The sequence below is a fragment of the Arvicola amphibius genome, chromosome 2, assembly GCF_903992535.2.
Source record: "Arvicola amphibius chromosome 2, mArvAmp1.2, whole genome shotgun sequence".
NCBI classification, from domain to species: domain Eukaryota; kingdom Metazoa; phylum Chordata; class Mammalia; order Rodentia; family Cricetidae; genus Arvicola; species Arvicola amphibius.
Window position 1 is genome coordinate 120,986,854 of NC_052048.2, and position 27,660 is coordinate 121,014,513.

At 43.8% G+C, this 27,660-nt stretch overlaps 1 protein-coding gene across 1 annotated transcript in view; it reads right to left on the reverse strand.

Moving 5' to 3' along the window:
• Positions 1-549: 549 nt before the first annotated feature.
• The window catches only part of Tmem178a (transmembrane protein 178A), a 57,689-nt gene continuing 30,578 nt past the window's right edge, over positions 550-27,660 (reverse strand). The window contains exons 2-4 of the mRNA XM_038319205.1: positions 16,332-16,445; positions 12,872-13,009; positions 550-1,520 (exon numbers count right to left, since the gene is read on the reverse strand). Of these exons, the coding sequence (XP_038175133.1) occupies positions 1,279-1,520; positions 12,872-13,009; positions 16,332-16,445 (494 nt within the window). The 3' untranslated portion in view covers positions 550-1,278. The remainder of the gene's footprint in view (positions 1,521-12,871; positions 13,010-16,331; positions 16,446-27,660) is intronic.

Sequence of the window (27,660 nt, forward strand, 5' to 3'; positions counted from 1 at the left end):
CCTGTAGACCTTGAGTTAACTGTCCTACTGAAGAACTTTCCAGGTGTTTTTGATGTGCAGGTGTGTAAAGTTGAAAGCTCAGGAGGCCAAGGGCCACACGCATCACTGAATGAATACCAGGCAAGTGGCGGAGGCAGGGGGACTTAAATATCGTTGTGAAGTTTAAAACTTGAAATTCAAAAGTTTTGAAAATGGCATCTTATGTCAATAGCAAACATATAATTGCTACGAAAAGATAAATAACAATGACCAGCTTAATCAACATAAAACAAGTAGGCTTCATACAGTTTGGGCTCAGCACTCAGAGGACCCAGACAGAAGGATTACTGCAGGCTGCAGGTTCAAGGCAAGCCTGGGCTACACAGTGAGCCACAAGCCAGACTACAAAGCAAGACCTGACCTAAAAAAAAAAAAAAAAAAAAAAAACCAAATCAAATCAAATCAAATCAACAACAAAAAAATTGAAAACAACGCAGAGTTCTTGTCTGTCCTGTGTCTAGGGAGATTTGTTGACCCAGCTAAAAAGACAGAGAAAAAACACACCTAAAATAACAAGGGGGCAGTCATTTAATGCAGAAACCCAGTTAACATAAAAAGACACAAAGCCAAACAACAGACAAGACTTCAAACGATACTGCATAGTGTTCCAAATCAGTTCTTACTCAACCATTCTATTGTTCTTATGCATTTGAATCCAGTACAAAGACAGCGCGTTGACTTCAATTCATTAAAAGTAATAATAAGGCAAAAGAAGAAGAATCCTCTGGTGACAAGAAACAGCCACAAAGAATGCACAAATATCAGGTGCTGACACAAGACACCATTAGGACACCTTCTGAAGATGCTGCATTAAAATCGAACAAGCCTGATACAGTGACAAGAAAATTATACTCGTTTTGTTACGAATCCTTTTGCAAATAGAAACGACTCTCCGGAGATCGTTATATACAAACTTTCTGAAATAAGTGGAAATTGTACAAATTTTTCCATCGCCGTTCCTCTTTTCTGATGCCTATAAATGTCCCGTGGCATTGCTCCTCCTTTCATATAGTCAAAGCATAAATAGTCATTAAAGCACTTGAACCCACAGTAGTCTTGTCCTCAGGAAGGTTGGGAGGTTCTGCATGATTTTCTATCAATCATTTGGAAAGGGCTGCAGGCAACAGGTTGGAATGTAAAAGACCTCTTTGTGCTTGGAACCCTGGTGTGAGCTGAGTTCCACTCCCTTTAGGAGTGATGGACCCCACTCGGTAGCTGGGCCTTCTCGCTTACAGACAGTTATACTGTGGAGTCCCGGCCAGACTTTAGATGTGCAATCTTGGTCCGGCTAATAAACGGATAAGCAATGCAGAGACCTCCAGCTGCCACAATGAAGCCTAAACTGCACCAGGCGCAGAAGATAGACCAGCTGTAGCCATGCTCCACACCGTGAGGCAGGCTGTAAATTAGCTTCGGGACCCGGTTCAAATCATAGGAGATGCTGGCAGCGTACGTGCAGAGCGAGATGGTGCAGAAAATTCCTGGGAGGAATACAAAGAGGACAGAACGATCAGTTGCGCTTTTACTTGTGTCCAGAAAAACGCCAGACACGGCTCAGTGAAAATCAGATCAGCCCAAATCCAGGAACACCTGGAATTCTATTACTTTTAACGAATTCATTCCGCAAGCATCGACAAATAGAAGGGGAAATTCAGATAATCTGAGCCACTCAGATTTGTTTTGCCTAGTTTAAGTAACAATGCATGTTTCAATTTAGTTTTGTTCTTATTTTTTTAATAGTTTTGTAAAAAAAGAAAAAATCTGGTCTTTGGCCGGATGGTGGTGGCACACACTTTTGATCCCAGCACTTGGGAGGCAGAGACAGGTGAATCTGTGAGTTCAAGGCCAGCCTGGTCTACAGAGCTAGTTCCAGAACTGTTACACAGAGAAACCCTGTCTTGAACGCGCCCCCCCCCCCCAAATGTCTTTGTTTTTGTTTTGGGGGTATGTGTGTGTGTGTGTGTGTGTGTGTGTGTGTGTGTGTACATGTATGAGTGTTATGTGCTGGTATCTATGCATGTGCAGCTATACATGGTGGGCAGAGGATAATTTCAGGTGCTAGTCTTAAGGGCTTCACTTTTCTTGTTTTGTTTTGAAACAGGATCTCTCATCTCTCCTAAGCCTGGAGCTTAACCAAGGTTGGGCTGGGCAGTGAACCTCTGTCTCCCAATCCTGGGGACAACCTCCAGTTCTCAGGAGGTATCTCCCAGGCCATGTGTTTTGGTGGTGGTGGTGTTTGTTTTTATTGAAAAGGGGTTTCATTTAGCCCAGGTTCTTCTTGGAACACACAGAGGATGAACTTGCATGTCTGACCCTTTGCCACGCTCTCTTTGGTGCTGTGATCGCCAGCTTGTACCACCACACTTGGCTTCAGGCAATGCTGGAGACTGAACCCTGGGCTTCCTGCATATGAGGCAAGCATTCCACCAACTGAGCGACATTCCCAGACCTTAAGATTTCTGTTTTTTTTTTTTCCAGGCGGGGGAGGGGGGGGCGAAATCTAACAGTCTTTCAAATCTAACACAATACAGCTGTCATTTCCTTTACTCTATACCAGACCTACATTTTCATAGAGTTGCAACCATTATACAAAGTCATCCTTTCTTTTCTTTTTTGTACACATCAGTTTTATTGTAGCAAGGCAACTTGTGCACTTCAGCATTTAAAATGGATTATTATATTTATCATGTTGCCTGTAAAATTAAATGAATTATTAGAAGTGGCTGTGTTTTTTGTGAAATACGGAATCTATCACACACTAGGCCTTCAACAATTTTTTTAAAAAAATAAAATAAAATAATGAATATTTCCAAATAATATAAATTATGTCTAGGAACAATTTTTTAATAAAATAAAATAATGAATATTTCCAAATAATATAAATTATGTCTTGGAATTGATATAAAAATCTTAGTAAAGGTATCGTGCACATCAATCACGCAAATAATTGTAATTAATTTGAGTGACTAATATATAATAATATTTTACCTTATCTTATCAATCACAGCATTAAGAAGGGGAAGACAGGCAGATAGACTCAGGGCTTACTAGCCAGTCAGCTTAGCTCACTGGGCTAGTAAGGAACACCGTGAAAAAGTACAACTCAGAGATTGTCACCTGAGGTTGTCACCTGACCTCCAAATTTAGGTGCGCGCGTGCGCGCGCACACACACACACACACAACTTATAAATGTATTTCTTAGTGTCCACTTGATAGTCCAAGGATGTAGGTGCTTCCTGCTCCCTGATGGACACTCAGGAATGTTTTACGGAGGGAGAATGGGGCATTTGCAGAGTCTGTGAATTAAAATGAGCAAATGAGAGCAGAAACTGTCATTCAATCAAGTGTCAGAACGTCCAAGCCCCACACAGTCTCTCATCACACCCTGGATTATTGCTGTGGGCAATGGAAGAGGCGTCTATTTGCTGGGAAATGGCTTTCCTATTCTTGGGGATACACGAGACACAGCTTTTAGAACTGAGAAGACAGAGGCAAAAGGAAGCAAAAACTCTTCCCTGTCTTAATCTGCAGCTTTGGAGATCAAGCCACCAGCAGAGAAACCAACTCAGAGCAGGCAGTTCGCGGGGAATAAAGATCACCCTACATCCTAATGGCGTTTCACAAGCTCTAGATGTCTGCTTCCATTTGGATCACCCAAAGGCACATTACCTAAGTCTTTTTCCAAATGTGCACTTGGAAAATAAATAATCCAAAATAAAAGTACTCTGTCTGAGATAATTTGGTATTTCCTGCCTTTTGTCTGGTTTTCTAAGCTCAGAAATAAATGATTTTGTTTTTCTGAAAAGAATAAAGTAGTAATATTGTCTGACTTCTTTCTGCTCTGCCCTGTTTTTTGTTTGTTTGTTTGTTTGTTCTAGAAATGGGGTATCTCTGTGTAGCCCTAGCTGTCCTGGAACTCACTCTGTAGACCAGGCTGGCCTCAAACTCAGAAATCTGCCTATCTATGCCTCTAATTATTGAGACTAAAGGCATATGCAACCACCACCGAGTTCTGCATTGCTTTTTTGTTTATTTGTTTGTTTTTAGCAGCAGACATATCACCCGAGTTGTCCAGTAGGGAAATGTGGATGGAAACCATTCTTTCGTCGAGGAAAAGACCATTTAAAAGAGTATGTCCTGCTTTAGCCAAACCCGGTGAAGAGCAAGTGCCCTTACATCTGCCCACACGACTGCACCGACAACAAAATCTATGTTTGTGAACAACAAGCCCCTAAAGGCATGCTGGTACTTGAACAATAAGGCTGTTGGGGGAAAATTGATCTCTGGAAAATCAACAGGTAAACCGTAATGACCTCTTCCCAGGGAAACAGCTTCACTCTGCACTCAGAAGTCTGCATACAGCTGACTGCCTAAAAGCCAACGTTTTTACAAGCAGCATGATGTTAATGACCTCTGAAAGCTTGAGTTCAAACTCAGTCTTTCCAAGCATCCTTTGATGTAAAACGCACTGGGCTGGGCTGCAAGAAATATTCATTGTAGTCTCAGCTCCGTGTGACCCTGATATTGCCTCGCCTTCCCTCGGGCCTTCGTGTAGAACGGGCTTGCCAACGCAAGTCCCTTATAACGCTCATAATTCTGCTAATCCCAAATAAGACACAGAATAAGTATATTCCCTAAGACCTCTCTGTGACTGTCGTATTATTAGGAAACTAAGCTTTAAAAAAAATGCAGCAGCTTACATTGCTTTCTGAATGAATTCCCTTTGATTTTATCTAAAATGTTGACTTTTCTGAGCACTCTTCCCTCCAAGAACTCCGTGAAGCTGCCTTTGGTGTGACTCATTTTACGATCACACCCTGGGTTCATGCTGAATAAGAAAGGATGCTAATCTGAAAACATGGTCAGGGCAAAGATTTCTCTCGGCCTTGTGTCCTGAATGAGGATGCGTTTCCGGGCCCTTGGTGAGTTCAGACCTCATGGACACTGTGTGGAGGGTATCTAACTGGATTTCTTTTCTTGACCAATATGCCAGGGCCTGAAGTTCCCTACAGCTTAATCTGTGCCCCTCCTGGGAGCAAAAGAGAGACGATTTTGGCATACTTTTTAGCTTCCGCCCTCACTCTTGGATCTAACGTGCCTTGTGTTTCAATTTGGAGTTTAAATGTCCATCAAAGGCTGTGAGTCTATCTTGTTTATCAGTCTGTGTTACATATAATAATAATAATTGTATGTCAGTGGTGGGTCTGAGAAAGAAAGCTGACACATAATTACCCCATGAGCATAAAGTCCGGAGGAAAGCAAAGACGGGAGGGGGGGGGGCAAGAGAGGTTAGAGTTAGCCTCCTTTTCCAGGTCACAGCACCAAATGTTTAATATAATCATAAATAGAGTGGCCAATTGGGGAAAGGCAGGTAATTATGTGTCTGCCTCTTTCCGGAGCCGACCACTCTCTTAATGTATTTCACAGTGAGCATGACTGGGAGACAGTGGGATCTTTGACAGATAGGGACTGGTAGAAGGAAATTAGGTCACAGTGGGGGATCCTTTGGGGGCTATTGGAACCCCATAGGCTTATTCTGGGCCCAAAGCAATGGAGCTAAGAGACCATGGACTGAAAGACTCTGAGACCATGAACTCCAAAACCAAACCAAACCTTTCTTCCTTTTCAATGGAAAAGGGATTTTGTCATAACTACAGAGGCTAACACATCTTACAAATTTGATTGTCCCTTTCTCTGGCTTTTTTTCCCTTTTTTACCTGTGTTTATTTTACCATGGAATACCTCATGCTTCTCCCTGCCACTCAGGTCCATTTTGGGGAAGAGATACTCATCAAACTGATGCAATTTTATCTCCTTGCAGGGCAGGGAGGGCAGGCCCACTGGCCCACTCAGGTGTCCCCTGTCTGCCCTTCCCTCTTCCCACATGCCCCTATGGTCTCCAGCGTTGTCTTCCCTCCTTCTGAAACCTCTTGGGGTTGCTCTAGATGAGACAAAAAAAAATAAACAAAAACAAACAAGGAGAGATGGAGAAGAAGAGCCATTCCATCTGGACCCTCGCATCCTGAGCAAGTCTGCAAGGGACTAGGGCTAGAGACGGTCTTGGTTCCGTGGAAGGGCTTATTCACGGTTGTACAAGGACATGTACTAAGGGAAGACAAACTTTTACAAGATCGTGTAAAAAGAAGCTTGTCACATGCAAGATTTTTTTTTAATCCTCCTGGGTATAGCATCCATTTAATCCCAGTACTTCAGAGGCAAAGGCAGGTGGGTCTCTGTGAGTTCAAGGCCAGCCTGGTCTACATAGTGAGTCTCAGGACAGCCAGGGCTACATAGAGAAACCCTGTCTCAAAACAAACAAACACATAATCCTAAATTTGATCATATCAGAAAAAAAAAACTTGTTTTGAATTACAAAGGCATGCTTACTTCAGCCAGACCCATAGTTAAGGCCAGCTTTCCTAGGAGCTCCATTTTAACCCCTCACATGCCTTACTGTGTTCACATATATGACCTTGATAGAGCTACTGTAGCAATGTACTACAGGTAGAGAGGCAGGGAACTGAACACAGCTGTTTTCTCAGAATTCCAGAGGCTGTGAGTCTAAGTTCAAGGCATTGGTATAATGGCTTGCCTCTGAAACCACCTTCCCTTGGGCACGGCTGCCTTCGCCTCACATCTTCAAAGCTCCCCCTTCTCTAAGACCAGCACCATCTCCACCGGCTTATGACACAACATGTTGCCCTAATTTCATGTGAGGTTTTCTTTAAAGTCCTTGTTTCCAAGTTAAGTCACACTTTGAGATCCTGAGGGCTGGGGAACCAACATATAAATTGTGGAAAATTCAACTTAACCCTAAGTATTGAGTGTGTTGGGTCTGCGAATTGAACAGAATATACTTCTATTTATTTTACAGGTCTTAGCAAGGCTGTGCTGTCTTTTTTTTCCGTTTTTTTTTTTTTTTTTTTTTTTTTCGAGACAGGGTTTCCCTGTAGTTTCTAGAGCCTGTCCTGGAACTAGCTCTTGTAGACCAGGCTGGCCTCGAACTCAGAGATCCGCCTGCCTCTGCCTCCCGAGTGCTGGGATTAAAGGCGTGCGCCACCGCCACCCGGCCGGCTGTGCTGTCTTAATGCACTATATTACCACCTATTTATCATCTATGTCCCAGACCTAGTTCTGCTTAGATGAGAGGTAGCTTTGTATTATCTGGAGGATCACATAGAAGCTCTGGGACCCAAAGCATTCTACCATTTCCTGACGTGCAGTGAAAGCAAAGGTACCTGCTAAATAAAACTGAGCTCTACAATTTGTTGGGAGCTGTGAACCCCAAGATCCTGAATTTCTTGTAAACAACTTGTTTTCCTCTGCTCTGAGACAGCTTGCAGCTGCTCTGAGCATGAGACCTTCAGGAGTTCCTGATGGCAGGGGAATGGTTTCTGGTGCATTTGGCTGGGGCATGGCTATCAGTTAAGGTTCCCTATATAAGCGGCTCTTTTACACAATGAAGGGGGCATTTCTGTTTCAAAGATGACCCATGTCTCTCTGTCTGTGTGTCTTTGTGTGTTTCAATCTCCAGCCCCTTGCCCAGTTCACGAACTGTAGGGTGGCGCATAGGGTGCAGACGGGTGTGGTGCGCCGCAACAATTAGCTGGTTAATACCCTTTTAAGAAGTAATTCATGGGGGCTGATAAGATGACTCAGTGGTTAGGAGCCCTTGCTGGTCTTAGAGGATCAAGGTTTGAATCCCGCCCCCCCCCCCCCCCCCCACATGTTGGCTCACACTATCTGTAACTCCATTTTCAGGTGATCCAGTGCCCTCTTCTGGTCTTCTTGGGCACTGCTTGCACATACTACACAAATTCACATGCAGGCAAAACTACTCAGACACACACAATGCAAATAAATCTTTTTTAAAAAAAAAAAAAACTTAAAAAAAAGTAGTTTGTACCAAACTGTCCCATGAAGGAACTGCCTACTCATCAAGTTACTTCAGATAATACCTCATTCTTGTCAGCAGCGGCCTAATTCATACCAGGTACAAAGAAAGAGAGGTGTTTCTGTATGCAAACATTCAAAAAAAAAAAAAAAAAAAAAACCTAAGGTCTACCTTGAGGATTCATACGGAGAGAGGTTAGCTCTCCCCTCCAGCTTTCCCTTCCCCTTTCTTCTCCCCCAGCAAGCTCATACTTCCAGCCCAGACAGTGGCCCCGGGAGAGCGAGGTCCCCTGTCCTGAGCTTGCTCCTGGCTACGTCTGGGCGTATCTTCAAAGCGTGAATAATTGCCGCTTTCCTGACAACCCACATGTGCAGCTACTTCTCTTATAAAATATTAAAGGGTTTTCTGCCGATATTCTTAATTAGAACACATCATGACATCACAGAAGAGCAGGACTGCAGGGGATATTTTTAGATCAGGACAGCAAATAACTCACGCCACTGTCCCAGATCAGCAGCCCCATTTCTTCCCTAAAACCTCAGAGGTGCCCATGGCCAGCTTGGAAGATGTAATTAGGCTAACCAGGCCCCATTCTTTTTTAATCTCCCTCCTTCGAAGTGCTTAAAAGGCTCAAGAGTAAAAGTTGCTTCCCTATGCTTAGCCTGCTTGATAAACAACCAACTACAACACCCAGAGGCATAAACATCGATTTTCTTTGCCATATGCCTTCAGAAGATAGCCTGCCCTTCATTCTGGTCTTTCTGCCCTTTCAGCAAAAAAAGACTTGCTCCTTTTCACATAGATTAACTCAAAAAGCCTCACCTCTGTCCTCTCAGCTAAATGATGTGGCGGGCCTAGTAGAGGCAGACAAAACTCATAAAAAAATAAGTAAACAAACACAATGTAGAGATCCACAATCTCCAATTCCTTAAAAAAGATCTAATCTTTTTCTGCAATATTGCATCCATTTCCTTTAGAGGCAAAGTCTGCCCTGTCCGTAAGGCTGACAGCCGTCACTGCTCCTGCTTAGTGTGAAAATCCATACATTTTGTTGCAAAAATGTTAATGTATTTGATTTTGCAACAATGCCCCAGACCCTGCTGACATGTTAGATAACACAGAACACGTGTGCCTTTTACGAAAATAAAATATTTAGGTCTTTAATTTTAAAACCCATTTAGTCCCCAGGGTTTCAGGTAATGTATCAAGAGTCTGTGGTTTAGGGTTGGAGTTGATGGGCAGCCTCGATCATTCTAGACTCAGACCCCTTTACTTAGATGTACTGAAGCAAAGGAGGGCCAGGCCAGGGTGGGTGCTGGCTGCTTCTGAGGTTTTGAAGGGGCTACCTGCACTCTGCCCTTTTCTCTACAGTCAGCATGGGGGTGTCACAAGACACACCCACGTGCGCTCTTCCAGAAGGGTTCAGTCTTTGAAGGACAATGGGTACAGTTGATCCTGAGACCTGCACCCAGGGAGGAAAATGGAACACAAGAGCTTTGGGGAAGACAAATCAGGGTGAGGTTTCAGCAGATGAAGGAAGGTGTTTGCCCAGCCCTGAGTCCAAACCTGGAAAGCCACACAATGGAGGAGAAAAATGAATCCCACAAGTTGTTCTCTGGCCTCCACAAGCACAGGGAAGCACACACCACACACACACACACACACACACACACACACACACACACACCCCACACACATACACACACAAATGCAATATAAGACAGATTAAAATTCTATAACAGATTAAAAACTAGACTAAAACCGAAAATATTGAACAAATTAACTCTCCAATGGTAACAATGACAGCTATATTAATTACTACTGTCATCTAATAGAACACTTCATTTACTTGTTTTTGTTTGGTTGGTTTTGCATGTGTCTACATGTATGTGCTTGAGTGCGTGTACACATGTCCATGAAAGTCTTCGGACAACCCTGAGGAACTTTCTCTACCTTCTTTGAGACAAGGACGCTCATTGGCTTGGAGCTCATTGAGCAGGCGTGGCTAGGGCTGGCCAGCTACACCTAGAAACCCTCCAGTCTTCACCTCCCCACCACTGAGATTACAAGCACACACCACCACATCCAGAATTATATTTTAACGTGGGTTCTGAGGATTAAATTGAGGCCCTCATGCTGTTGGGGACTGCAGAGTCACTTTGCTGAGTCAGCAATCTCACCAACCCAGAAGTTTCATTCATTCATCCTTTAATGTGGACAGAGGACTCGTTCACACTGCGTTGAAAACAGGACACTCTAGCAACAGGCAGGCGCTCAAAGCTAGAAAAAGAGGGTCTCGCTGGCTCAGTCCTCTGTGTATGTCACTGTGCCAGAGCGTGTAACTTCAGAGCATGTGATATCATAGGTCTAATGTGACACCCCCAGTCTTTCTCTGGGAACCCATGCAAGGCTGGAGAGTAGGGGTCAGGCATATGGGGTTGCAGCCCAGCTCTCAGATGCAAGCTGATAGTCTGGAAGCAGTCACTACATCCGCAGTTTAACAAGGCTGGTCCTGGGCAGCGTGGTTGAAAGAGGAAGGTTGTTCTATGCCCCTCATTTTAACAGCTCAGCTATCACATCACTGGGGTTCCCACTGAAGGGCCAGCTAATCAGTTCAGGCAGAGAATGAAGATGCCAGTGTATTAGAGGGGGCTAAGTTTAGCATCAAGAATCTGTGGGAGGGCTGCTGTCTAGAGCTGCTGAAGACAGCCTGCTTAATTAAAATCAATTCTTTGATTCTTCATTGCCTGCCACTACCTGAAAAGGGGCTTCAGCCACCTGGATTTAACCACTACCTTGGTGTCCTGGAAGGAATATGGAGGCACTGTTTGTATCAACAAAAAGGAACCTCCCTACATCCTTCTTCAAGTGACAGAAGAACACAGCACCCTGAAAACTGCCAGCCACTTCAAGACACTGGGTTTTCACATTCCTTCCTGGAACAACCATCTCCTTGGCCTCCCCAGAACTGTTAGACCTGGCGTGTGTGGCTTTGTGATTTGTTTCAATAGTAATGGCTGTTTCGTATTCTGAACATCTTTAGTTACTCATGCATAGTAAAGATGGCCTTTAAAATAAATAAATGCTTCTTCAACTTTTGGCATGGGGCCTTTCAAGAGCTTGGGGGAAGCAGCCAGACATTATAATGTATAGCTGCAATAATATAATGTATAGACTCAGAGGACAGCGGGGACAGCTGTGAGTTCAAAGCCAGCAAGTTCCAGGCTATCTAGGGCTACACAGCAAGACTCTATCTGAAGAACAAAGCAGTGCTGAGGGGGAGCGAACGGCACCGCTTTGATGCATTTTGGCTTAGAAGCCAAAAATTTGGGGAGCAGCTAACAAAGAGGAGAGAAAAGGAGGAGATTTTTGCTGACTATGAATCCCCAGCCAAGGTTTAGAAGAATCTTTAAACAATTTGGTCACTTCGTCTGGCCTGCTCATAGACACAGACCCAGAGTCTGGCTTTAAGGGTTCAAATCCTCCTTCCAAACTTAGGAACCAGCTTCAAGCCTTCCTGAATTACATCACTAGATAGCCTTCTAAACCTGGGAGAACTAACTTGGCTTTCTGTTCAGGACTATATAGAGTCCATGGTTTGTCTGGACATTTTGTTGATGGTGTTTATGACAGTCTACAGACAAAGCCACACCACTGCATGGAAAACCAGTAGAATGGAGTAAAAAGGGAGGAGAACTGTTTGTCATGTCAAAGGCCACGAGGTGTGCATGCTAGAAATGAAAGCACCCTTCGTCCGTTGGCTCTGAGAGCAATGCAGAAAAGATGACGTGGAAGTATAGGAAAATACCATGAAGAACCCCCCTGGTTAGTACACTTAGCATATGCTAATAGCGTGGAGATCCAGATAGCGTCAGTCCTGGAGGCATGCTGCTGCCAAAACACAGGTTTGATAAATCACCTATAACAGAGGGAAAGTACTGGGGGAGAAAAATCATGCCATGGTCACTTAAGTACCAAAACCACAGGAGTGGAGATGGTTGTCGTCTAGAGTAGTGTTGGCTCTTCTGCTGGGTCGACTTGGTGAGACCTAATTTGGCATTCTCTCATTAGTCACACGTCACTTTCTGTGAAGGCTGAAAAGAAAACCATTTCTTCTTTGTAGCCACCTTCCGCTAGCCACTGACCCAACTCCCACCTCCCTTTTACACAAAAATGTCTTTCACTTGTTAACCAAAAAACCCTAGCCATGTCTCCACACCCCTTATGCTTTAAGCAAAGCCATCCTTCCATGAAACCTTCTAGCTGTTTCCATCATCTTCACTTCAAATTCAAGGTCTTCTTGTCATTAAGGGATCTCTAACAATTTGGTCTCTCCTTCTCCTATTGCTCAGAACACACTCATCTAATGCTTACCCAGAGTCTGGGGCTGGTGGCTTCCTTAGCCCACAGTTCTCTCCCAACTTCTGGCTTCTCATGAGTCAACCCAGAAATTGTTGCCTCAGTATCACCCAACCAGACCACACGCTGCTCATCTTCCCTGCTTATATTGCTATCACAAATCACTTCTTATGTCTCTCCGCAATAAAGATGGGCAGCGGCATTGCCTGCTAGAGAGGCTGTGTCTCTAAGACCAAGAACACAGGAAGTCCTCCAACAGTAATGCCAAGGTCACCATCTCAGGTCCATGGATGGAGAGGGGACCTTTGCAGCTGCTGACCTTCCTCTCTTTGAGTGATCCTGAGAAAAAGTGGCCCATCTTTGTCGAGAGCCCAAGCCAGAATTCAAGGTATAGAATTAGACCATGAGACAGAAAATACCAGCACCACTGGGGGAAAAGAGGCAATGCACTGTTTCCTCCGAAAGCTGAAGGAGCGTCTTCTGCTTGCTCTCTTCACACCGGTAAAAACATAATTAATAGTGATATGACCACACTGAATCCTGGGCCGCAGAGAGGAAGTCAACAGTGTACAGTATACCTGTCATGAGGAACAGGAGTCCAGCCACGTGTTGGGTCAGGCTTTCTTCCCAGAAGAAGCTGACAGTGGCCACGATGCAGCCACACAGTAGGACAGCCACCGCCATGCCCAGGAAGCCAGCTGTTATTCTTCTTAGATCTAATCTCAAAGCAGAAACAGACCATCAAAATCAGAGTCAGGGTCGGGAAAATGACTGAAAACTACAGGACAGAGAGTTCCATACATTGTGAGAAGAAGCAGACAGGCAGGCGTGGGGTCTGCAGGGTGGAGGATTTGGGGGATTCTCAACCTGGGATGAGTAAACCAATATCACTGTACCCCTCTGTGTCCAGGAACTCAGTTACAGCTACAGAACAGAGGAGGGGACAACCCCAGGATAAACGTGAGTGACAAACAAGATCCGCAGTTAAGTGGGTGAGGAAGATTCAAGAAACACATTCTCAGCCGTCAAAGAACAACCCAGAGGAAGGTCAGCACAGCACAGCAGCTGTTATTAACCTGGCTTCTCCCTCTTTGGAAGGAAGAGCCTAGAAGCCAAGCTTGTACTAAAAGAGGATTTTGTCTGAGCATCCTAGTTGCCAATTAGTTTTGTATTTTTCATTTGTAGCTACTCTGTCTATTTCCGACAAGTGTTTAAGAGAATGTGAGAAGGTGAAGGCACCGTGGAGAAGGAAGCAGAAGCCTATGGTACACAATCGAGACAGCTAGCTGCTCAGAAACACCCTCCCAGCACCGAACACTGATCTCACAAGCGGAGTGCCTGTTTACCAGGCTAAAAAGGGACCATACCCATGGGACAGAGCAACAGTTCACCTATTTGCCCAGGCTAAAAAGAGACTATGCCCACGGGACAAGTCTCCACTGTATGTGTATGCCTAACTGACATCTGTATCGGCTGTTCTCAACCTGTGGGTCACCTCCCATTTGAGGGTTACATATCAGAGATCCTGCATATCAGATATTTACATTATAACTCACAACAGTAGCAACATTATAGTTATAAAATAGCAACAAAAATTTTTTTTTTCCATTGGGGGCCACCACACCATGAGGAACTATATTGAAAGGTGGCAGAATTAGGAAGATGGAGAACCGCTACTCTATATACCAAGGTGTCTTCCACTTGCAACATTCAGGTTGCCTGCCTTCTGGTTATTTTACTTTTACATTGTTTCTTTCTGTCTTTCCTGCTTCTGCTCCTGTCTTTGTTAGGAAAAACACAAACTGAAAAGATGTTTTTCAGTCTCTTACCTAGATGTTTGAAGTCTACCATGCATCTTAAAACCAGTGTTCCCATGAACACACCTAATGCCCTCAAGGCCAGGCAACAAGTCTGAACAAAATACTCTGCAGTAGATCTCCGCACACAGCAAGGTTTCTCTGCTGCTGTGGAAGTATCCCAGAGGCACTATGGGAAGGGAAGACTGGCTACAGTAGCTTCCAATCTTGACCATAGCATCTTAGCCACATGCAGGTTTCCCTATTTCTTGGTTTTTTTGTTTGTTGGTCGGTTGCTTGTTTTTGTTTTTTGCTGTTGTGTTTTAAGACAGGGTGTTTCTGTGTAGCCTTGACTATCCTAGAACTTACTCAGTAGACTAGGCTGGCCTCAAACTCATAGAGATCCACCTTCTTCTGCCTCTTGAGTGCTGGAATTAAAGGTGTGCATCTCCCCTGCCCAGCTAGGTTTCTCCATTTCTTCAAAAGGAGTCCTTATTTCCACCTCGGAGCTTTTACATTTTTTAATCGGAGTTAAAACAGGGCTTTTCCCTCCCTCCAAAGAGAAAATATACATCACAAAATAAGGGGTTATGGAGAATAACAATTTAAATATGCTGAATTTAGCGTTATGGGTACAAAGACTTTGGAGATGGCCGCATGTGTGGAGAGAGGCTAATAATAGCTCAATCATTTGCTACAGCATCCCAAGGCCCTGTGATGTGAAAGACCTGTCTTCTGCAACTACTACAAACCACAAAAGTGAGGCATAACCTACAGCGGCCTGCAGTCAGCTCCAGCCATGGTGGAGTCCTCACTGGGAAACGGGTACAGATCACCAAGCATGGCTTCTTAGACACAGTCAGGCATGCGTGCACTGAAAACATCTTCCTCTTAGAAACTCCCCCAAGGCTGACGCTCAAATCGTTCGTTGCCTTGCTGGGTAAAGAGGTCCAAACTTGGAGAGTTAAAGAGATGAGGTAATTTGCAGAACCCTATATATATTTTTAAAGCCTTCAAGGCTGCTGATAAGGCGTTAGGAAGGAAGACCACTCAGGTGAGACTGGATGGGACTACCATGAAATGCTTATTCAAATTGGCCAGCAAGAAAGAACTTCCGAGAAGACTATTATGCTCTCAGAAAATAAGCCAAGTTTTATCCAATGACTTTTGCTTTTGGTTTTTTTTTTGAGACAGGGTTTCTGTGTAGCCTTGGTCATCCTGGAACTCACTCTATAGACCAGGCAGGTCTTGAACTCAGTGATTCTCCTGCCTCTGCCTCCAAATGCTGGAATTAAAGGCATGTGCCACCACTGCCTAGCTTTTATCCAGTGACTTTCTAAGTCCTAAATTTGAGCCTCCCCATTTGCCATGAGGTTTGGGAGAGCGCTTTTTGCTCTACAGAGAGATTCACTGAGGCAGCGTCCAGAGTGGCTTTCTCCACCAAGCAACATGACCACAGCCCTCTTCACTTGCTCACTGGAAAAGACAGCAACGCTGACTTCTGACTGAGAGCACACTGGGAAGAACTCAGTGCCACCCACCACTAGCCAGCTAGAATCAACAACTTCCGGGTAAATAGCCATCCTTTCCAGTTTCATGTCACATGTTCTTACCTATACTTTCACACTTCCATGACAGTGAAAAAGAGCGGTTCTAAGAGACAATCTTCAGCAAAAATACAATGTTCTGAACTAAACACAGCAGCTAAAATAAACATTATATAAAGAAAAAAATGAGAGCAGTGAAGGTATAATTCCCAGGGTAAGTCCGTATAACCCACTGACTGGGAGGGTGGGGAAATGAGATGGGCTAGGAATATGGCTAGGAAGATGGCTAGGAAGATGGCTCTTGAAGATGATCTGAGCTTGGTTCCCAGCACCCATGTTGCGTGTCTCACAATCGCCTGTAACTCCAGCTTTAGGAAGATCTAGCAGTGTGTCTGGCCTCTAAGGGCCCATAATTAAAAATACAACTTAAAAAATAAGTTTCAGTCACCTGATGTTAGTTAGCAATGCCACTCAGGCAGACAGGCACACAGCCCTGTCATGTAGAGAGCATCATACCTGATTGCTCTCACTCTTGAATTATAAACATGCAGTGTTCACAGCACAGCGAACTGACACTTGGAGTGTCTGACCAAGTTCGGCTAGGACCAGAGGGTACACAGGACAAACAGCTGTCAACCCAAACTTAAGAGGGAGGCGGCATTTTTTTTGGCTGATCCTTCCCCAGAAATACTTACGGAGCAGGTGCCATTCATCTTGCTGGATTGTCTTGGTTAAATTGAAAGGAATGTTTCTTAAGCGGATGGGCTGGGAAAAGTGGTACTTGATAGCTGTGCAGCGCTGTGCAATTCCTTGAAAGAAATAAGAAATGTGATTTGCTAGCCTTTTCATTTGTAATAGAATTCTGGAGTCCAAGGCAGAATAATTTATCCTGAACCAGGGAATGAATGGGAAAAGGGTAAGGAATCTCTTGATTGCTGCCACTAACAGAGGCCACTCGTGGCAGCAAAATACAAAACCTTAAAATAGATTTTAAAACTCACATTCCATTTAAATGCATTTTTATGAGTGTGTATATATACATATATTTAAATATATATGTATATAGATATGATGCCTTTCAATACTAAATAAGTTTGTATGACTTAAATACAAAGCTATTCAGGGGGGGAATGGTTGAAGAAAACTAGCCTAGACTTTTAAATTAACATTTAAATGCCTTTTCTAAATTTGATCCAGTCTCAAACTCTCTATTAAGCTTCATCCCCAAAATTCATTAGTATATGTGTTATTTGGAAACTAGAAGACGTTTTCCCATAGTCAGCTTCTACATGGTGGTTTAGGGCCCAGCTACAATTGCCAAACAAAAGTCTGTTTAGTCCTCCAGCAGCTTGAGTCGTTCCTTAACGTTACAGCCTTGAACTATGGAACTTGAGGAAGACTTTAGTCTTGATGGAAGAGGAATTCCTCTCTTCCCCTCATCGGGTGACATGGCCAGTCTCCCATTTGATATGGTCTTGTGTAGCTATTGGGTTTTCTTCAGCCCTCTTCCTCATCCTCCTACCCAATGCGTTCATTGAATGACTTTATGTGTCTGTTCTCCTAAAGTCTTCTGAATCCTATAAACAGCGTTGTTCTCCTAAAATGCAGCAACAAACAAAACATACTTCCCTCGGTCCCGTCATCATGGCCAGTTGTTTGAGTAAACGCATCTCATTACACTGACTTTAAAAGCAGCATGAGTGCATGACAGCCCTTTAACCCGAGCAGCTGTGCACTGGAGAATCCTCATAGATTACAAATTAATCTCTAGTGGCTAGACACCCAGGAAGAAAACAGAAAAAAAAGAAAGAAATCAGATAGTGAAAGGAGGGCTAATCTTACAGAAATAAACACTGGGGATCTGCCAAACACTAATACTAGATTGGACAAAAGAAATTCCTAGGAAGACACACACTCAAAGGCTAACTCGAGGCAATAGGTAATCTAATCTGACTATATCTATAATAAGAAAAGGAAGGGAGTTTGTAATTAACCTGGTAAAGCATGTCCTGTAAGGAAAAGCCCAAGACAGCTGGGGAGTTTTACCAAATGCTTAAAGAAGAACAGTAATTCTCAGACTCGTAAGTTTTTAAAAAAAAAAAAAAAAAAAGTCAAATGGAAGTGAAGAAAATGCCTCCTAGCTCTTCAGAAACCAAGACATCACAAGAAAGGAAGTTATGTGTGTCTATGTGTGGGTGCAAACATAAGTACATATGTGTTCATGTGTGTGTGAGATCAGAGAACAGCCTTGGGTGAGACTCCTCAGGTACTACCTGCCTTGTTGTCCTTCCCTACTTCCTTCCTTCTGTCTTCACTCCTTCCTTTCCTCCCTCTCTCCCTCCCTCCACCCCTCTCTCATACTCTCTCTCTCTCTGTCTCTCTCTCTCAGACAGGACCTCTTACTGGCCTGAAACTCACTAAGTTGACTAGCTGGACTGACCAGCCAATATACAAGTCTTCAGGGACCAACCTGGTTCCACATTCCAAGTGCTGGGATCTCAACCTGCACCATCCCTGCCTGCACCATCCCACCAATCTCTTTTTTATATTTATTGTAAAACAAACAAACAAAAAGCATGGGTTCTGCAGATCAAAATTGGGTCCTCATACCCTTACCAGTACTTACCATGTGAGTCAACTCCCCAGTCCCAGGAAAATATGTAACATTCTTTAATATTTTTGTATGCAAAATTTCTTCCCAATCCTAGCAATCTCAGCTTGGCAGCATTTTAGAAAGTCATGCATCATGACCAAATGAGATATCTCTCAGGAATACAAATTGGCTTACTTTACAAAATTCAGTTCGTGCAGCATTCCACATATATTGAACAGAATATAGAAATGATCGGATCATCCCAGGCACACCGAAAAACCATTGGACAAAAACCCACTTGAGGGGCTGGGGAGGTGGCTCAGCAGGTCAAAGGCTTGCCCCAAAAGCATGATAAATGATAAGGCAGCTGCTTAACGCCTACATAAATACTGGCTGGGTGCGGTGGCCATCTGCAGTCCCACGTGGGAAGCAGGGAGAGGGCATCCCCAGTACAAGCTGACTAGCTGAACTATTGGAAAAGGCGAGCTCAGGGTTCAAGTGCGGTGTTCTGCCTCGGTGCCTAGAGTGGAGAAGAATTATGACACCCAACATCAACCTTTGGCTTCTACACACACGCACATGCACTAGCACCCACACAGGGAAAGACACACATGTTCCACAGTCCACACACATACACACGCAAGAAGAATCCAACGGATAGTCACCAATGACCCCAGGTATATTTCCACTAGATAGAAAAAGTCTGGAGCACAGAGGCTAAATAATTAGCCTGAGGCCCCAGTACAAGGCAGTAAGCAAGTCTCAATGTGTATGCTGTTAGACAGACTGAATTCTTTAGCTTTTAGAAACTCAGATTCTTTAACTTTTGGAAACTCATGCTAATTCTACAGATTTCTACAGTTGTTATTATTCTAAAATATATGGTTGATTCAGTGTGAAAAATTGATTTTTCCAACTTAGTACCGACATGAACACGTTTGGAGAGAAAGCTGCTTCATGGTGGACGGTTCTGTCTGTGTATCTTCTACACCTGTCTACACATGTTATTAGGAGATTAGACTGGCTATGTGGCTGCATCCCTGGCTTTCCCCACCTGCATCTCTTGGAAGCTGTTTCATGCTGGAGAAAAGGTACAGAATTGAGGGGAAAAATCAATAGTTTTTTCAGACTCACAGAGACTGGCTTTAAAACAACTTCTGCACATAGGAGACCACATGCTTCCTTAAACCACCGCAAACATTCCCAGGACGACCCTCCTCCGCCCTGCGGCAGTAGCAGGCAGGACCCCAGGAGGTGAAGCACAGCAAGAAGGCAGGCAGCTGGGTGCTCTGCTGGGATCAGAAAGGAGGAAAGCACCAGATATGTCATCAGATGCAGTTCCTTCTCCTGGGATGTAAGTCTAAACTTAATCGCCAAGGATGCCGAAGGTGGCATCAGAAGGCAGCAAAGGAAGGGACCAGATCTACAAGCAGCCCTCAAAGGTCTCAAAGGTGATGGGTCTGATGGTGAAGCCCGGACATCCTAAACTTAGTGTACAAGAAAAATGTCCTATGTTCCCAGTGCTCCACTCTTGGGGAAAAAAAAGACTCCAGACTTCGACAGAATTAGAAGAGAAGGTGTGAGCAAAGGCGGGATTAGAGAGCAGCCATAAGACCTCTGAAGTCCTTCTCTTAAGTGCTTTCCACTGCCACAGAACAAAGTCAGATTTGCAGGAGTAAGTATAATTATTAAGGTTTGGCTTCCCACAGCCCGTGCATTACGCTAACAAAAATGGCACAGAAAAGGACCTGCTGGTGCGCAACGGCTCACCAAACCTCTTCCATCGTAAGGCCTAAGGTTAAAACAGGACAGCAGATCGGTACAGCTATTCATGTACAGTCTACATGGAGGAGGATGAAGATAGACATCCCCTGTAGCAAAGGCAAGGAACGATACTGACAAAATCCACAAGGAGGCGTTAGATTCCAGGGCTTCTGAAGCCACACAAGCAAACTCTGAAATCAATCCTGCTTGCTGGTCTTAGAAAGGAGGAATCTGGCGCTCTGCAAAGGGACACAAAAAGCATGAGCTCATAGCACCAGATGGCATCACACAATGAGAGGAAGAAGCATGCAGAGGACTGAAAAGAACAAGTCGTGGTCTATATTTGGCGATTAATTTAGCTTCTTACAGGGCCAAGTAGAGCTACTTTAATGATGCTAAAAACCATAGAATAAGATATATAAATAAATACGTTGTCCTGGGTGAGGAATGGAGCCTTTGACCTAGTGAATTGTTACCGTCTCTAATGCTGACAGGGATGAACTAGTTCCAAGCTGAGTCACAGGGACCCATACCGGAGGTTAAATAAGGGAGAAACATGACAAGCACAAGATGCTATAAAAATCATGGTTAATCAACACTGAGACACTATTTGGGCTTTGAAGCTGGGCAGGACATGGGTTTGAATTACAACTGTGCTAATTTAATTTAGTGAATCATTTAACCTGTGTCTGAATTCCCTCCCCTGTAAAAGTGGCAACGTGACAGCAAATATTTCATAGTGTTATTGCAGGGAAAGCAAAGCCTTGCCCGCGACTTAGCCTAGGCTCTGGGCTAAAGTAAGTACCCCATAAGCGTCCACGCTGGGCCATGAGTCATCTCTCAGCACTTGCTCAGATTCATTAGACAGAACCACTGCCACATACCAGGAGGCTATACCCTAAATGACCATCATAGATTAACCCACGAGTACAAAGAGATAAGCGGAACCCTGTAGGCGTTGGTTCCGCTTTCCTCTCCATCCCTGTCACTGTGATTGCTGAAGAGACTGAGGACAGAGCTCCCTGTCACTCTTCTCTCAGACCTCAGGCCACACGTGTGCCACTGCTGGATTAATCTGCTATGTGATCATTTACAGCGTCTGACTGACTGCTCTTATAGAGGTCCCAAGTTTGATTCCCAGCACCTACATGGTGACCAACAACCATATGTAAACCATCCAGTTCCAGAAGATCTGATGCCCTCTCCTGGCCTCTGAAGGCACCAAGCACACACATGGTGCACAGACATACACACAGGCAAAACATAAAAATAAAAAATGGGTCAAATGGAACTTGAAGATTTCAAAGATTTTTTTTTCCTATTTTGGTATTTTTTTTCTTGAGACAGGGTTTCTCTGTGTAGCCCTGGCTGTCCTAGAGCTTACTCTGTAGACCAGGCTGGCCTCGAGTTCAGAAATCCACCTGCTTCTGCCTCCCATGGGTTGAGATTAAAGGTGTGCATCACCATCGCCCAGCTGATACCTGAGATTTTTTTTCTGCATCTTCCTGCCGTTTATAGTATCATAAAGTTATATTGCTTTTTAAAAAAGGTTTATGCACTTTTATTTATGCGTATGAGTGTTTTTACAGGTGCGTGTCACTACTCAAAGCTTATGTCGCTTTAAATCGGTGGCTGCGAGTGTTTTATTTACCATTATATATGTGTATCTATCTAAAAATAAAGTGATTTGTATATATTCATTACATAGCTTTAATGTTCTTCCAATATGTCGACTTTCAAATTTTGACAAACAAAAGATGAGGAAAATCTCTCCTGGTCCCTCGGTGCATGAGTCTAGCGTTTCCTTGTCCAGCAGAGGTATCACTCCCCAAGAACGTTATGAGTGGCTTCCTCTTGACCCAGATCTCCAGTGCTATCTCACTTACAGTTACCGGGGAATGATTCCTGGAGGCCACCTCTGTCCTTCTTATGAGTATCCCACGGCAGTGCTGTGCCTGTTTTCGTGACCCTCTTATTCCTACACCTCTCACCTTCAATCTGCCCCGACACCCAGCTGGCCCTCCAGGCCCCTGCCTGGGAAGAGATGAAGTGTCCCAGCTCCGTCTCCTCTGCTCGCTCCTTGGGTCTTGACTTCTGCCTTTGTTCTTTCCTGATAGGCCAGGGAGTCAACTTCTGTCCCTGCCTCAACTTCCTTGGGCACAGAGGATATGGCTTCACCGTCAGAATGTGACAGTGTCAACGGCATCAGCAATACCTCCAAAGCCTCAGACTCTCTCTCCGGCAGGTCCGGGCAGTGTGCACTGATCCTAAAGCATCTCAGGACAACTTGGAATTCCGTAGGCAGTCCGTGAACAGAGAGCAAAGGGCTCTGTTTCACACAGGTCCTGTCAGCACACACCCCAGTTTAGAGGGGGAGGTCGACCCTAGGGTCACAAGCTAGGGCAGCAGCTGTGTTTTGATCGGAGAGATTTCTTCTAAGAGCCGAGCGAGTGCTAAGAAGATGAAAGAAACGTTTCCCTCGCCGCTTCCTTTATCAAGTGCGGCCCTAAGTTCAGTGGCTTCTACTGACTTTGAGAGCCTCAGCCAGCTGAAAATACAGTCTGGAGGGCAAACCTTCCCAGCCTGCATACCGAAAGGAAGTACAAGCTGAAGTGGTAAAATCACCATGACCCTGGGGAAATGCAATGCAAGTCCTGTACCATTCAAATTTCCTAATAATCATATTAAAAGGTAAACTGAGGACTTTAACTTTGATATTAACATATAAATATATATAAACATTACACATACATCTACACACAAACACACTCTCACACACACATACACAGGGTCTCATACAGCCCAAGCTCAAGCAGAACTTCTTATGTAGCGGAGGGTGATCTTGAACTTCTGACCCTCCTGTTTCCATCTCCCAAGTGCTGGCATGACCAGCATGATAGATCATGCCTACTTCTACATAGTGCTGGGAATCTGGCCCAGCACTTTGTGACTACTAGGTGAACACCTACCAACTGAAGTCCATTCCCAGCCACATTTAGTATTTTAAACACATAATCAATACTTTGGAAATTTTTCCTTGAAAAACTTTAATGCTATTTTTGGTGAGTAAGTCTTCAGACTCGCTGTGCTTTTACTCTCTACAGTACATCTCCTCCTAGATGGGTTTCATTTTACGTGCTCAGCATCTCGTGTGGCTGAAGGTCATCATAGCCGAGAGAGAAGAGGGGTGCAGAATGGTGAAGTGTTAGAAATTAACTCAGCACAGCAAGTGCCCAAAGAAGAATAACACGATCCTGGGCAAAAGCGAAGGGAGTCCTTTAGTTGGGGTGGCAGGTGGCCACGGGCATGCAGGCTCAGGTCTAAAGCGCCTTTAGTGCTATTACATTGTGTCTACAGTAAAGGCAACAAAAACATGAGCTGGGTGTGGTGGCCGAGGCCTTCCATTCTAGAGTCTGAGCTGGCGGCCAGTCTGGTCTAGTCTGGTCATAGCAGTTTCTAGACCAGCCATGGCTGCACAGTGTGACCCTGTCAAAAACAAACAACAACAAAAACCTACCGTCAACAACAAAATACCAGGGACTCCCAGCTTCTCAGAACCATCATGGTGAGGGACTTGGCGGGCATTTAGGATTTGAGGCTAAAGAGTATATGATTCTGTGTGGCTCATGAGAGATTTCAGGCCTAGCTAATGTTTTCTTCAGCCTGCCTTCTCCGTTCCCTCCTTCTCTCACAGGAGAACAAAAACCACAAGAGTCCTCTCCTTTCTCCCCAGCTCTGAGAAAGCAAGGTGTGTGATAGGGGGCATCCTTAAAGAGGAGGCAGAGCAAAGAACCACCCCCCACCCACTGATTTCTTCTCCTGAGCCTCAGGTGGAACTGAATATAGGTAGCAGCCTAGATGATGCTCAGCCCGAGCTGGCGTGTTTTTCCTTTCCATGCTGAAGACAGGCCAGCAGTCACCACTGGTCACAACACATGGCCCTCAGAGAGGTCAATAAAGTCAAGATGGACACTGTCTGAAAAGTGCCTGGATTCAGCGGTGTTACTGACGTCCGCCTGAACTTAGAGAGTCCTGGACCAGTGGTTCTCAACCTGTGGGTCGCAATCCCTTGGGGTCTCAGATCAGATATTTACATTATGATTCATAATAATAGCAAGATTAGAGTTATGAAATAGCAACGAAATAATTTTATGGCTGGAGGTCAGCACAACTGAAGAACTGCATTAAAAGGTCACAGCATCAGGAAGGTTGAGAACCACTATTCTGGACTGAGGACGACACCAGCATTCGAGCAAATCTAAGCTTTCTTCCTTCTCCAGCTACTGTAAATATCAGTGGGGTTTCTGTTTGTTTGTTTGTTTGTTTCTAAAATACAAGGTTACAACATTATGCTCAAAATACTAGAAGGAGCTGAGGTGTGCATTCAAAACGTGTGTGTGTGTGTAAGCAGTAGCATGTGTATCAACCAGACAGTAGCTTTGAACCAACGGTGACGTCACAGCAAGAAATTCAAACACTCAAGCATGTATTTCCTTATTTGTGCAACAGGTGGTCACCAACATCCCCAGAACTGTCATTAGGACCGAATGAGCCAATAGGCCATGCTTAGTAAAGGTACCTGTCCACGGACTCTCTTTAGAAGGAACACCAGGGTGTGAGCCAGGGACTGCAGCATTTTTTTAAGTTTCATTCCCACTGTAGTGTTTAAGTGAAAATAAGTGGTCAAGTAGCAATCGCTGGATTTTCCCAGCTATGCTTATTATGTAAAATACTGTAACATAGAATTCACTGTCTTCATTGTTTTGTTGAATATATTTAAGATACATAACTTGACATCCATATACAATTGTGAAATAACCACAACCAAGTCATTTAGCATATCCATAAATTCACAGTTACCTGGAGAGTGCGTGTGTGTGTGTGTGTGTATACTGAAAACTTTCAGGATCTACTCTCTCACAAGTATACGCTATAGTACGGTTTCCCAATGTATTTGGCTGTATAAATCCCCACCGAAACCTATTCATTGTGCATGGTAAGTGTCTCATTCTTTTTGATACATCTGTAAGTGGGATTGCTTCCTGGTCTAGATGGTTTGTTGTTAGTGTAGAGAAACAGAATTGATTTTTACTTGTGGATTTTTCTATCCTAAAACATTTTTTGGCAAGTTTTCCTATTTTCTTCCTGATATTGATTTGTAGTTTCGTGTCATTGTGGTTACAAAAGACAACAAAATTTCATTCCCACGTTTTCTCCCTTTGTATGGGTTGCTTTGTGCCGACTGTTTTTCTTTGTTGACAGATGTTTAGTCTGCTTAGCCCCGAATTGCCTGTGTTGCTGGTGTTCAAAGCCCAATCTTACTTTTGTTAAAATTCATTTTATGGCTAAACATGTCACCCACCCAATCCACGCCACAACATATGCCCCTCACACGTGTCTCATTTTCCCTGCTACCAACTCCAAGAGACACAGATCTACTTTCTGTTCCTAGGAATTTGATTTTTGTTTTTTTGTTTGGTTGGTTTTGGTTATTTTGTTTTTGTTTTTGCTTTTTTTTCGTTTTCAAGACAGGGTTTCTCTGTGTAGCTTTGGAGCCTGTCCTGGCACTTGGGCTAACCTCAAACTCACAGAGATCCACCTCCCTCTGCCTCCCAAGTGCTGGGATTAAAGGCGTGTGCCACCACGCCCATCTGGATATGTTAATTCTGGGTTCGACGTGGACGTGGGATCCACATCTGTCCTGCCTGACTTCTTTCGCTTAGCGCATCTCCCAGGTCCATCAGGTTTTTGACAATGGCAAGAGTTCCTTCTTCAGGGCTACATAAATACTCACATCCCACACCCACTCATCTGTTGGTGGACATCCACACCGTCTCTGTATCTCACTATTCCGAACAACTGCAAAAAATATGAGTAAACATCACTTGGAAATCTCAAGTTCTTCTAGGTAAAATAAAGTTTTGAGGGATCTCTGTTGTTTTCCTTCATGGCTGTACCCCAACTTACTTTCCCAATGTTCCCTTTTCTGTGCACCCTTCCCACCGTATGTCTCTTATTTTCAAATGCCATCTTAACAGGCATGACATGCTGCTATCTCGTGGTTTTGACTCCACTTTCCCAAAGGTTGGTTAGACACATTAATCACATTTTCATAATATGCTTGCCTTTTTTTTAATCTTCATTTGCTGCTGAATTTTCTGATTCCATATACATTTGGGATATTAGCATCTCCAGGCATTTGAAAACATTTTCTCCCTTGCCATAGGGAGAAACAAGTCTTTCTCTGTCCTGCCAGCCAGCTCTCAGATAATGACACAGAGACTTATTAATTATAAAAGCTCAGCCTTAGCTTAGGCTTGTTCCTAACTGGTTCTTATAACTTAAATGAACCCATATCTTTTAATCTATATTCTTTTATGTGGCTTGATTACCTTTACTCTGTACTGCCCATCCTGCTTTCTCCACATCTGGCTGGCGACTCCCCCTTTCCTCTTTTCAGAGCCCCCTTTGTCTGGAAGTTCTGCCTATACCTTCTGCCTACATATTGTCCATTTGTTTAGCTTTTTATGAAACCAATCATGCTGACCTATCTTTAAACAGTGTAATTAAATATCTTTCAACAGTTCTGTGCTGTTTTTCTTTGTTGATAGGAGGTGTTCGCTTTTTATTTTTTACTTTTGTTTTTGCCCACATTGCCTTGTTTTTGGTTTCATATCTGAAAAATCACTGCATAGACCAAATATCAAGAAGTTTTATTTTCTTCAGGCAGTTTGCAGTTTGAGATCTTTTTTCTTTGTTTAATTGTATTACTGTTTGCCTACATGTATACTTGTGCACCATGCACCTGCTGTGCCCATGGGGGCTGAAGAAGGTGACAGATCCCATTGAACTGGAGCTGTAGATGTTGTTAGCACAAGTGTGCTGGCAATCAGACCCAGGTCTTATGCAAGAGCAGCCCTGCTCTTCAACACTGAGTCAACTGTCAAGTTTCACAGTTTTGAGGTCTTAACTCTTTAACCTACTTTGAGTTGATTTTTTTCATACAACAAAGGCATTCTATTTTGTTCTTTCACCTATAGGTATCTAGTTACTTTTCTACATTTTTTTCTTATAAAGCATCTTTCCCCCATTTCCATTCTTGGCAGCCTTGTGCAAGGTCAGTTGTACGTATGATTGTAGATTTGTATGTAGGCTCTTTATTCTGCCCCAGTGATCTACGAGCCTGTTTTTATGCTAGGACCAGCCACATAGTCTGATTACTACAGCTTTATAATATAATTTGAAATCAAGAAGTGTGATGTCCCCCCCCCCATCTTTGTTCTTCAGAGTCTCTTGTGGTTCCAAGCTAATGTCGGAACTTCTTTCTACTTCTGTAGAAAGCACTGGAACCTTGACAGGAACTGCATCAATCCTAAAGGTCACTTTTGGGGAATTTGTCAAAATCAATCTTCAAATCCATGAATGTGGGACAAACGTCCATTTTATTTATGCTTTTCAATTTGGTTGATATTTTACAATTTTTAGTGTACGGATATTTTACCTCTTTGGTTAAATTTAATGTTTTCTCATTTTTCATGCAATTGTAAGTGGGGTCTTTTCCTTTTTGCTGTTGCAGATGGTGTAGTTATAGTGCAAAGAATGTGACTGGTTTTTATACACTGATTTTCTACCTTTGGGAGGCAAATTTCCCTCTTTTGCCCTATTAT